The 11,628-nt window shown below is 48.7% G+C and overlaps 1 protein-coding gene and 1 long non-coding RNA gene across 2 annotated transcripts; both read right to left on the bottom strand.

Moving 5' to 3' along the window:
* Positions 1–282: 282 nt before the first annotated feature.
* LOC309325920 (vomeronasal type-2 receptor 26-like) lies at positions 283–5,846 on the bottom strand. The gene is made up of 5 exons (XM_081834299.1): positions 5,630–5,846; positions 3,612–4,424; positions 3,289–3,516; positions 2,179–2,305; positions 283–2,017 (listed from the first exon to the last, which is right to left on the bottom strand). The coding sequence occupies exons 1-5, from the start codon at positions 5,789–5,791 to the stop codon at positions 1,119–1,121; spliced, it is 2,229 nt and encodes a 742-aa protein (XP_081690425.1). The 5' UTR covers positions 5,792–5,846; the 3' UTR covers positions 283–1,118.
* A 4,044-nt stretch (positions 5,847–9,890) lies between these two features.
* LOC309325856 lies at positions 9,891–10,813 on the bottom strand. The gene is made up of 2 exons (XR_014150074.1): positions 9,997–10,813; positions 9,891–9,955 (listed from the first exon to the last, which is right to left on the bottom strand). It is a non-coding gene; the product is annotated as an uncharacterized lncRNA (long non-coding RNA).
* Between the last annotated feature and the right edge of the window lie 815 nt (positions 10,814–11,628).

Here is an 11,628-nt window from a genome sequence, read left to right as displayed (position 1 = left end):
CCTCTTCAGCAAGTGGTCAGTAGTATTTCTACGTGCCTCATTATAGAAAGGACATCTAAAAAATAGATGTTCGGGGCTTCCTATATGGGCAGGCACAAAGTCTCTGGGCATATGGGACTTTTTGAAGGATCCTTCCAGGACCGGGGAGGGCAGAGCCAAGCTTCTGGTAAGTGTAAAAGCCCTTCTTGTATTTTTGGATACAAGAAAATAGAGATATGCTGCCGGTTTCTAGAGTTTTGTAGTCGGGGCACCTTAGGCAGTCCTGTTGTCTTTCACTGTCTATAATTCTTTGCCTGACCGTGGCTTTTGCTTGGCGCAAGCCCAGGCTTAAAAGGGCTTGAGGGGCAAAGCCCAGTTTCTGAAGAATGTTCAGGACAGCCAGCCTGACTGGAACTGGTCGCAAAGGATCAGTGAAGCTATACCAAGGGGGAGCAGTTTCAGTGCCAGCCATTTATATATTGAGGTTGGGCTGATATGAACCACAACTCTCATCATCCCCGTTTCTAGTCTGACCCAGGCATTTGAAACACATCTGGGGACTTGTACAAGGGCTCTAAGAAGTTTGGATTGAACTCTCTCGAGGGGGAGAAGGCAGAGGATGGCGGGCCTTCTGCAGCTGAGCTCTCTGTTCTACTATCCTCAATGCCTGTCTTGTCTTGTGAAAAGGGGCGGGGCGGGGGTCAGGAATGCTTTCCAAAGACACTGAGTCTGTCAGCTGTCTCTCTCCTCCTCCTCCTGCTCCTCCTCCTCCTCCTTCCTCTTCCAATCTTCCCCAGCTTTTCCCTCCGCAGCCTCTGAACTATGCCCTTCGGCAAACAACTGATCCAAATCCATACTGTCCTCCAGAACCAGCCAGGATGACCCAGATGAGGATCAGGAGCAGAAACAACAACATGACGTTTAAGCTATCTTGTTGGAATCAGCCTGTGAAAAAGATCTTCAGTCCAAGAGCTTGTAGTCGTGGCAGTTATTATAGGTTCATTTTCATCATTCATGAGTTATGCAAAATGAAGAGAGATTTTATTGATGGAGCATTAATCTAAAAACAACTATGTGTGTTTCCTTTCTGCAGTGCTGGGTAGAATCAACATGGAATACTGTAAGAATCCAATGCCATCTTAAGTCCTTGTTCCCAGGTGCTCCTTTGTATTCAGATCAGGTCTCAGCACAATAACGTAGCACTTGGGGAGGAAGATGCAGCCCAGGAGCCCAGCACTGGAGGCCAACATAGAGAAGATCTGCACGGCCACCATGTACTTGCCCTTGGTGCTCAGGTAGGTGGGCACAAAAGACACCCAAACACTGCAGAAGACCAGCATGCTGAAGGTGATCAGCTTGGCTTCGTTGAAGGAGCCAGGCAGCTTCCTGGCTAGGAAAGCCACCGTGAAGCAGGTGGCAGCCAGGAAGCCCAGGTAGCCGAGGGCAACATAAAACATGGCCACAGAGCCTTCGTTGCATTGCAGGATGATCTCTTCCGCCTGGGAGTGCATGTCGGGCTCTGGGAATGGGGGAGAAGAGCCCAGCCAGATGGTGCAGATGAGAACTTGCCCCCCAGAACAGGAGATGACAATGGAGTTGGCCAGAGTCTTCCCTAGCCATCTCCTCACCCTGTTCCCTGGCCTTGTGGCCAGGAAGGCCAGCACCACCGTGATGGTCTTGGCCAAGAGAGAAGAAACAGCAACGGAGAAGATGATGCTGAAGGCCGTTTGTCGGAGAAGGCAGGTCGCTATTCTTGGTTGCCCAATGAAGAGGAAGGAGGACAAACAGGAAAGCAGAAGGGAGGCGAGCAGGATGTAGGAGAGGTCCCGGTTGTTGGCTTTGACTATTGGGGTTTCTTTGTATTTAATGAAGATTCCTAACACAATGCCTGCTGTGGAAGATAAGAAGAGGACAATGGAAGCTAAGGTGATCCCCAGATGTTCTTCATAAGCCAGGAAGGTGATAATCTTGGAGACACATTGATCTCTGTCCTTGTTTGGATGCTGATCTTCTGGGCATTTGGTGCAATGTTCTGCATCTGAGGAAGAGGAAAAGAGTGGCTTCAGCATCTCTTACATCCATCACCACCTGTGCCCCGGAAATAAGAATGTGTAAAGAGGTAAAGAGGGGCAAGCAATTCTTTGTTCCTTTTTTGCAAAGGGCAAGAATGCTTCCTCTCTTGTAATCCTTCTCACCCACCTTCTTGGTTGGACATGGTTCCTTCCGCACAAGGATCACAAGCATAGCAGCAAACAGGCTTTCCTTCTGGAACCACCTTTGCAAATCCAGGTTGACATATTTTGCTGCACCTGGAACGAGGCACGGCCTAACCATGAAGATAAGAAGGTGCATGGAGAATCAATAAAAATGATAGGGCGGGCGGAGAAGGTGAATTTTGACACTTTGGAAATTACCTAAGAGGATCTCTTGTCCCCTGAGCCTGTCCACTTTTTGCATAGAAGCATCTCTTTGTTCGTTTGTTTGCTTGTTCATGCAAGTTTTATATCACACGTTTATATACAATTCAGAATGTTGGTGCTGATCTTAAAGCCCTAAACAAACTTGGCCCTGTACGCTTGAAGGTGTGTCTCCTTCCCCTTTATCCAGCCCTGACCCTGAGGTCCAGCTCCAAGGGCCTTCTGGCGGTTCCCTCCCTGTGAGAAGTCAGGTTACAGGGAACCAGCCAGAGGGCCTTCTCAGTGGTGGCACACTCTCTGTGGAACAACCTCCAAACAGATGTCAAGGAAATAAGTAACTAGCTGACATTTAGAAGGCAGTCCTATACAGAGAAGTATTAAATATTTGAGGTTTTATTGTACCAATTGGCTGTTCAGGGCTTTAATGTGGTTTTGCCAAACTTTAGGATTCGGATAATGTCCCACATGCCAAACCACAAGGTGCACACGCCTGGGTGTAAGACTTAGAGAAAGAGTTAGAGAAAGCCAGCCTCCTTTGATGCTGGGGTGTGTGGAAGGTGTGGGAAGGAGAGGGGGGGGGGAGGAAGGGAGAAGAGAAGAGGAGAAGGAAAGAGGGCTGGGTGCTGCTTTCCTTCCTCCCCAGGTGAACTGAGAGGGACCTGGCTGGGAAACATAGTCTGCCTTTTCTCAGGATGCCTGGGCGCTAGCGCATTCTTGAGGCTCCAGATTCCTCTCCCCTCTCAGCTGCTGTGGCAAGAAGGAGCAGCGCTGGCAGCTGAAACTGGGTGGAAAGGACACCACTGGTCCCCCTTCTAAGGCCATTTGGCAAAAGAGGCTCCAGGAAGAGGACGAGCAGGATCTCCTAGCCTTCTTCCTTGGTAACATCCCCTACCTTGTGGAACTTCTCAGGCCACTCAATGGCTTCTGGGTTGATGGTGAACTTGATGCCAGTAGAGGCCTCTCTCCTTGTACTGCCAATCTTCACCAGAGCACGAGACTGATTGGGAAACATCACCCAATTCAGAATATCAAAGTCAGGAGGCAGCTCCCAATTCTCATCCAAACACATTGTGCCCCTGGAGGTATTCAAACACTGGATTTCTTTTAAGAAAGGGTGGAGCTGGAATGACAGGGAAAACAGCAGCATTTTATTGTTCCTCACTTGGAGCAAGGGGCTCTCCAAAATAAGATTAATGCAAAAAACAATAAAATCACCTGCCATGGCTGAAGCCTTCCCTGTTCCCATTTGGCTCCTCCTCCCACCATCAGCATCTGCCGTGTTCTAGATGAAAACGCAGCATTCAAGGCCTGGGCTGCCGCTTGAACATTGATGTAAGTGCCATAGCTGTCGGCAGACAGGACTCTGTCAATCTCCCCTTGGGGCAAAGACTCCCGTTCCTCCTTCTCTCTGCATCTTATCCGGCCTTTCGGGGATAAAACATGCTTTGCATATGAACAGTTTAATGCTTCATCCAAAAAATGGATAAGAAGACTGGACAGGGATTCATCATAACCATGTTTGGTGCTCCTTATTCTGGTCTTAATTGCAAAAGAGAGAGAACCATGAATGTGGTGGAAGAGTGGAGGAGGCAATATCAAGCCAGTGCTGATGCCCAGGAAAGCTGTTGTGATCCAGACTTTCCCCCCTATTTCCTCCTCATGATCCGTACATATTTCCATTATTAATAATATTTCCACTGTATCAGTTACATAGCAAACAAATACCCCAACTTGTCTCCATCTGGAAAAAGATTCACTTGGGTTCATCAGTGGAATTACATCCTCTTCTGCCAATATTTTTGACAAGGCAACGCAGATCCCTCTTCTGATCATCAGAGGTGTCATAATGCTCACAAACCTTTCTCCACTGTCATTGTCTGCAGCCAAGAGGCCAACCCACGTCCATCCGAAATGGAGGAGCAACTCCACGATCCCTTGGTACTGACTTTCCTCTTTGGGGAGCATCTGGTAGAGGAAAGGGAACTGTGTTTTATCTTCAAGAACCTGGGCTCTGAAGCCATAACTGAGCTGGTGAGGAAAGGAAAGAGTAATTGTTTTGCTTTCAGGAAGGGAGCAGATATTTAGTAATCTGAAATGATTGATATAAATTGTGCTGATGGGGCCAATGGGAGCTTTATTCCGAAACATCTGGTGGTGTCAGGAACTGTTCAGATGAGAAGAAAAGGTGGAGACCCTCAAGAGTCTTCCAGGGAGGGGGCAGAGGAAGACAGCATGGAGCCAGGTTTGTGGTGGTGGGAAGAGGACACAGCCCAGAAGAAGAAAAGAGCTGGGGAATGTTGGAAGGTGAGGAAGAAGGGCAAGGTAGTAGATGCACCAGCCCTGAAGAGAGACAGGAGTCAGATGCAGTGGAGACAAGATCGGAGCCAGTTGAGACTAGGTCCCTTGGGACCCAGAGGCAGAAGGGGTCCCTTGGCCACCACCATAGGCAGCAGGAGGGCAAGCTGGGGCAAGGAGGAGTGGGCACACTGGGCAACAGCTCAAGCCTGGAGGGAACATACTTTGTGGTTCTCTGTCTCTTTCTTCGTTTGATATTAAGAAGTGAAGGGATAAAAACGTTCCCTGCCTGCCTGGTTCCCCTTGCTGGTACTTTGCCTGTCAGCTCCCTCCCTGTCAGGTGGAGGCCAAGTAGGAAAAGGCTCAGTACCTTCAAAAAAGAGTATGGATTCCATTCCATTTATTACATTTCTGTGCTGCTTTTCATTCACAAAAACCACAAAGCGGCTCATGAACAGCAAAAACGTAATAGAACATCACAAATGCAACATAATTCATATAGAATAATTTACAAACCATCAGTTAAGCATTTACGCTCTATAAAAAAACAATTAAGAAAACTACTCATAAGCTAAACAGCACAATTTCAAGAAAAGTAACTTTATAAGATTAACAAAATACCACAGTATGTATAATCTATGGAACAATATTTACACCCTCAACAAACCAGCAACCAGAAATGAACTGAGCACTCTTGAATTCATGCACCCAGTCTCCCCACCGCATGACTCATGATCTTTCTCCTGATTCAGTTCTCTAAAAGACACATGCAGATAATGTCCATGGCAGCAGCTCAGGGCTGGAAGGTGGGGCAAGGCAGGTGGGAGAAGCCTTGGCCTGATGGCCAGCACATAGCTCAGGGTTTCCCCCCTTAACTCCCCCCAGGAGAAAGTAGAGTTTCAGTCTTTGTCCCTCCATGCCCCCTGTCCCATTCATACCTGTGGGATTTTGTAGATGCCTGACATGGTGGAAATCTCCTTTGAGATGTCAGAATCACTCCTTCCAAGAACAGCCAGAAGGGGATTCTCTTCTCCGCAGCGATAATTGGGAATATTTCTTCCGCTGCCTGCAAGCAGCTCTAGCATGGCATCTGAAGTCATCCTGGCATCAAAATAGTTCTCATAGAGGTTGTAGCCAAGGGTGGTGTTGGGTAAGAGCCTGAGATCCCAGTTGATCTCCTGGATGGTGAACAGGAAGGACAGGGTGTGCCCATAGAAAGCAAATGTGTCGCTGCAATGAATGGACCAATTTAAAAGACTCAAACCCTATTCACAGGTGAATGATAACAAAATATTATCCACAAAGATTAGTCTCTATTAAATTATCTTATTGCATTTGTATCCAACCATTTCCTGACTATTATACAATAAAGATTTGGAGATTTGTTCTCCAATCCAGGAGTGTAGAGGTACTCCGGAGAATAAAACAGAGGGGGGGAAATGAATCTCCCTCTCCCCAAATTTGTGAAATACTGGGAAGTTGCTGCAAATGTTTTGCCTGTGCTTTCCCCCCAGGGGCTTGGCTCCTTCAAAGGGGGGCTGTACACATTCCCCAGCTCTTATTCAGAAGGAAAAATGGGGGTCAAGTGGGGGGGATGTTTTGTCCAGGGTGACCAGTGGCTTAGGCACAATATGAGTCCAGGATCTCAAAACTTCTTTACTTAGAAATGAGGATGAGAGAAGAGAGACAAGGAGGAGGAGGAGGAGGAGGAGGAGGAGGAGGAGGAGGAGGAGGAGGAGGAGGAGAAGGAGGAGGAGAAGAAGAAGAAGGAGAAGAAGAAGAAGAAGAAGAAGAAGAAGAAGAAGAAGAAGAAGAATTGCTCATGTTTAAGAGCTCTGACTCCATAGCATGGGAGTCTCCTGGCTTTTATTGTTTTATTTCTTCATTTTGTAGAAAGCATATCTTTTCCTCTCTTCAGCCAACAAACGTCACCCAGAGGATCTTAACATTTCATTCTCAAAACTGCTCTATCCCTTAAAAGCAGTTCTGACTAGGCAGTTTATAAATTGTACCAATAGAATAGTAATAAATCAAATCTTGGAACCTTGAATACTGCCTGAGTTTCATGCCAGCCTCACCTCCTTCCTGCAGGTGGGAAACTTCAGAGGATCCCTTTGATCCCTGACCTGATTCTCTTGCATTCTTGTGTCACCAAGCTCCAAAAGCAACCCAGTTTTTACTAGGGAAGATGCAAGGAACTGGGAGAGGCTTTGGGGAAAATCTTTTCCTGGACTCCAGCTCCCATCATCTCCAACCATCAAGGCCAAGGATCAGTTAGGCAAGAGGGGAGCTGTAGTCCAGCGATCTCTGGAGGACCCCAGACTCCTCAATCTTGAGAAAGGGGCTCTCTTCTTCAGAGATAGGGCCCAGGGATGCTTAAGGATTTTGACATCCCTCTGTAAAGAATTACTTACCCCACAATCCTGGTGAAGGGTGTCTGGGAAAAGACATAGGGATCATATTCTAAAAAATCTTTTGGAGATACGATTCCACCAATGAGAAAGTCTCCAGGCTGGTAGTAATTGCGAGCATCAGTTTGATCTCTGATCAGATTCAAGGGGCGTTTTGCCTTCTGCTTCACACAAACTCTTTGGGAGCAAATTAGCAGCAGGAGCAGCAAGGATCTCATCCTGGCTCTGCCTCCTTCACGTCTGTTACTCATGTCTCCTCTTACCTCCTGACCCAGCCAAGCAGGAGAATCACAAGACTCTCACAAGACCAAAGCTGCAGTGGCTTTCCTGGGATGGAGTGGGGGGGGGCTCAGCTCTGGCTTCCCTCTTCCCCCCAGCCCTTCACCTGCTCCAAATCCCAACTCACTCTGTCTCCAACACAGGAAATACTGCCTGCAACATCTTTTTCTTTTTCACTCACAGTACAATTTATAATGTCATGCTTCTGTTGGTGCTTCTGATGCAATCTCCAGAAACATCTCTTGGGCTTTTAGAAGATGAAATCACTATGATTTTGATAATTATAAGTGGAAGGAATCTCACCTAGATAACTTTCTGGCGTCTTGAATGCCTCAAGCAGCAGCTGCAGAGCTGGAGAAAAACATGTTTGCAATGCTGCTCTAACATTTGGCATAAATCAATAGGGGGGCAGAGTTTGGCCTGAAATTTGTGCACAGGACCTCCGGAGAGAGACCTGCACCTGGATCCGACCAAAGGCCCAACTAGTGCAACACCCTGTAGCTCACAGTGGGAAACTAGAGACGCAGGACCGGAGGGTCCCAAGGGAGCTGCTCACACCTTCTCAAATGATTGAGGTGCTGAAAGCTTGAAAAGGCTACAAGCCACCAAAGTCCTGCTCTGCCTCCACAGGGGAGAGGGCCGTTGTGCTCAGGTCCAGCCAGGGCTTTTGATGGAGACATTGGGTTGTCCACTGTGAGAATAGGATGAGGAATGGCAATGAGCCATTGGCCTAAATAAGCCAGCAGACCCCTCAGATTCCCAGGGCTGTTATTTCATAGTTGCATTGCTGATCATAAGCAATGATCCCCCCTCAGACCCTTTCATGGAGCCACAAATGGTAATAATAATAACAATGACAATTTATTATTTATACCCCGCCAATCTGGCTGGGTAAGAGGAAGGAATGCTTGGCAAACCCTCACCGTGATCAGTTCACGCCCGGAAACCTATGTCCCCACTGTGAAAGGACATGTGGATCCAGAACGGGCTTCGCGTGGGAGGGCATTCCACAGGGTGGGTGCCACCACTGCGAAGGCCTGATTCCTTGTAACTTCGCTTCTCGCAATGAGGGAACTGCCAGAAGCCCCTCAGCACTGGACCTCAGTGTCTGGGTAGAACAATGGGAGTGGAGATGCTCCTTCAGGTATACTGGGCCAAGGCTATTTGGGGCTTTCAAGGTCAGAAGCAACACTTTGAATTGTGCCCAGAAATGCACTGGGGGCCAATGTAGGTCTTTCAGGACCAGTGTTATGTGGTCTCAGTGGCCACTCCCAGTCACCAGTTTGGCTGTCGAATTATGGATTAGTTGTAGTTTCCAGGTCACCTTCAAAGGTAGCCCCACATAGAGCACATTGCAGTAGTTCAAGCGGGAGATAACTAGAGCATGCACCTCTCTGGCAAGACAGTCTGCGGGCAGGTAGGGTCTTAGCCTGCGTACCAGGTGGAGCTAGTAGACAGCTGCCCTGGACACAGAATTAACCTGTGCCTTCATAGACATCTGTGAGTCCAAAATGACTCCCAGGCTGTGCACCTGGTCCTTCAGAGGCATAGTTATCCCATTCATTACCGGGGAGTCCTCCATACCTGCCCACCCCCTGTCCCCCCAAAACAATACTTCTGTCTTGTCAGGATTCAATCTCAATCCATCAGCCACTATCCATCCTCCAACTGCCTCCAGACACTCACACAGGACCTTCACCACTTTCACTGGCTCTGAATAAAAGAGAGGTAGAGCTGGGTAGCATCTGCATACTGATGAGCACCCAGCCCAAACTCCCTGATGATCTCTCCCAGTGGCTTCATGTAGATGTTAAAAAGCATGGGGGAGAGGACAGAACCCTGAGGCACCCCACAAGTGAGAGCCCAGGGGTCTGAACACTCATCCCCCAACACCACTTTCTGAACACGGCCCAGGAGAAAGGAGCGGAACTACTGTATGACAGTGCCCCCAGCTCCCAGCCCCTCTAGATGGTCCAGAAGGATGTTATGGTCGATGGTATCAAACGCTGCTGAGAGATCCAGCAGAACTAGGAAACAGCTCTCTCCTTTATGCCTAGCCCACCGGAGATCATCGACCAGCGCGACTGTGCTGGTCCCGGGGGGAGGTTACCGTGGGGCGAGGTCCAGGACCTGAGTTGAGGGTCGGCAGAAAGTCCTCCATGGGTGAAGCGTGGTCCAAAGCGAGGAGCCGGGCAAGGACAGGAACTCTGGAGGAACAGGACTGGGTGCTGGCCAAAACAGCTCTTCAACGACGTTGCTCCCGCAAGCTGAGACCGGGCTAACTGGCCTTTATCTTCTCTGAGGCCAGGGGCGGTCCCGGCCCCCAGGAAACCCGCCTCTCCTGGCCTTAAGGCGAGCGCTCCTCCTGGGAGAAACCAGTTCCCTCTGCCTTTCTGCCCTGAGCCTCTGCAGCTCAGGAGAGGCTGGAGGGTTACTGGGCCCAGGGGGAGACTCGCCTTCCCCTGACAGGGCTGGGAGAGGCGCACCTGCAGGCACTGTGTCCTAATAATAATAATAATAATAATATCTTTATTGTCATTGCCCCCTCTCGGGGACAACGAAATTACTTGGCTGCTCCATCCACCCAGGTAGGGCACTCCACTCAAAATCAGAACAACTATAAAAACACTAATTAAAACAATACAGTATAATACAGCAAGGAAGATTAGATGACTTTCAAAGTCCAGGTTTCCCATTCAGGGCCAAGATCGCTCTGGAGAAGAAGCTGTTCTTGAGACGGCTCGTTCTTGTCTTCATCGTCCTGTATCTCCGTCCCGACGGCAGGAGCTCAAAGAGACAGTGACCAGGATGCGATGGATCTTTTACTATGTCCAGTGCCTTCCTATGGCACCTTGTGGCATAAATCTGCTCTAAGGTGGAGAGTGGGCAGCCAACAATGCTCTCTGCTGCCTTCACAACTCTGCACAACCCCATCCTGTCCTGGGTAGTACAGCTTCCGTACCACACACATAAGCCATAAGTGAGCACGCTCTCAATGGCACAGTGAGAGAAGGCAAGCAGCAGTTTCTGCGGAAGATGGTTTTTCCTTAGCATTCTCAAAAAGTACAGTCTCTGCTGCGCCTTCTTCACAAGCCCCCTTGTGTTGACACTCCAGGACAGATCCTCCTGTAATTCAATACCCAAAAATCTGAACGTTGTTACCCTCTCCACACAGACCCCATCAATCAAAAGTGGCTGGACATTGCTCTTCTGTCTCCTGAAGTCCACCACAAGCTCCTTTGTCTTCCTTGTATTTATGAGCAAGTTGTTAGCTCTGCACCGCTCTGTCAGCCGCTCCACCTCATCTCTATAGTCCGTTTCACCCTCCCTTTCAGAGATGAGCCCAATCACGGTTGTGTCATCTGCAAATTTGACAACCCTATTACTAGGGTGAGCAGCGACACAATCGTACGTGTAGAGAATATAAAGGAGCGGACTAAGTACGCATCCCTGTGGTGTTCCTGTGTTAGTCTTAAGTGTATTAGAGGTATAAGGGCCCAACCGAACCCTCTGGGGGCGGTCTGACAGAAAGTCCAATATCCACCCACAAAGTGATAATGGAAGCCCCAGATCTTCCAGTTTAGACATCAGACGTTGTGGTAGAATGGTATTAAATGCAGAGCTGAAATCTAAAAAAAGCAGTCTGGCATAACCCCCCCCCCCCGCTGCTCCAAATGTGCAAGAACGGCATGGAGGGCAATCGCCACAGTGTCCTCTGTCGATCTTTTCGTTTTATAAGCAAATTGGAATGTGTCCAGTCCCTCTGGTAGGCAAGCAATGACATAATTTCATACCAGCTTTTCAAAGCACTTCATGATTATAGGTGTGAGTGCTACTGGACGAAAGTCATTCAGATCTTCCGGGTTAGATTTTTTTGCTATTGGAACGATAGTAGAGGACTTTAGGCAGGATGGAACAATAGCCTGGGCTAGGGATCGATTTAAAATCCCAGTGAAAACTCCTGCTAGTTGATCTGCACAGTCTCTCAGTACCCTTCCAGCTACCCCATCCGGCCCTGTGGCCTTCCTTGGGTTGATTCCCTTCAGCACCTTCCTCATCTCTTCTTTTTCCACAGAGACTACCACATTCCTTTGTGCTGATGATGACGATGGTGGCGATGGTGGCAAAGCCTTCACAGGGAGTGGTGGTGGTAAAGCCTCAGCAGGTGTTGCTGCAGATGTTACTTCAAAACGGGCAAAAAAGGCATTCAGATCCTCTGCGAGGGATGCCCCTCCCTCGTCTGCCAG

Source organism: Podarcis erhardii, assembly GCF_964252035.2.
Source record: "Podarcis erhardii genome assembly, chromosome: 12".
NCBI classification, from domain to species: Eukaryota; Metazoa; Chordata; class Lepidosauria; order Squamata; family Lacertidae; genus Podarcis; species Podarcis erhardii.
Note: the sequence above shows the minus strand (reverse complement) of the source record. Positions and strands in the feature narration are given on the sequence as shown.

Coding starts and splice junctions, on each gene's coding strand:
- LOC309325920 (XM_081834299.1), bottom strand. CDS start 5,791: ATGACTTCAGATGCCATGCTAGAGCTGCTTGCAGGCAGCGGAAGAAAT. Junction 4,425..5,629: donor GCATCTACAAAATCCCACAG/GTATGAATGGGA, acceptor TTTCCTCACCAG/CTCAGTTATGGCTTCAGAGC. Junction 2,018..2,178: donor AACCATGTCCAACCAAGAAG/GTGGGTGAGAAG, acceptor CCTCTTCCTCAG/ATGCAGAACATTGCACCAAA.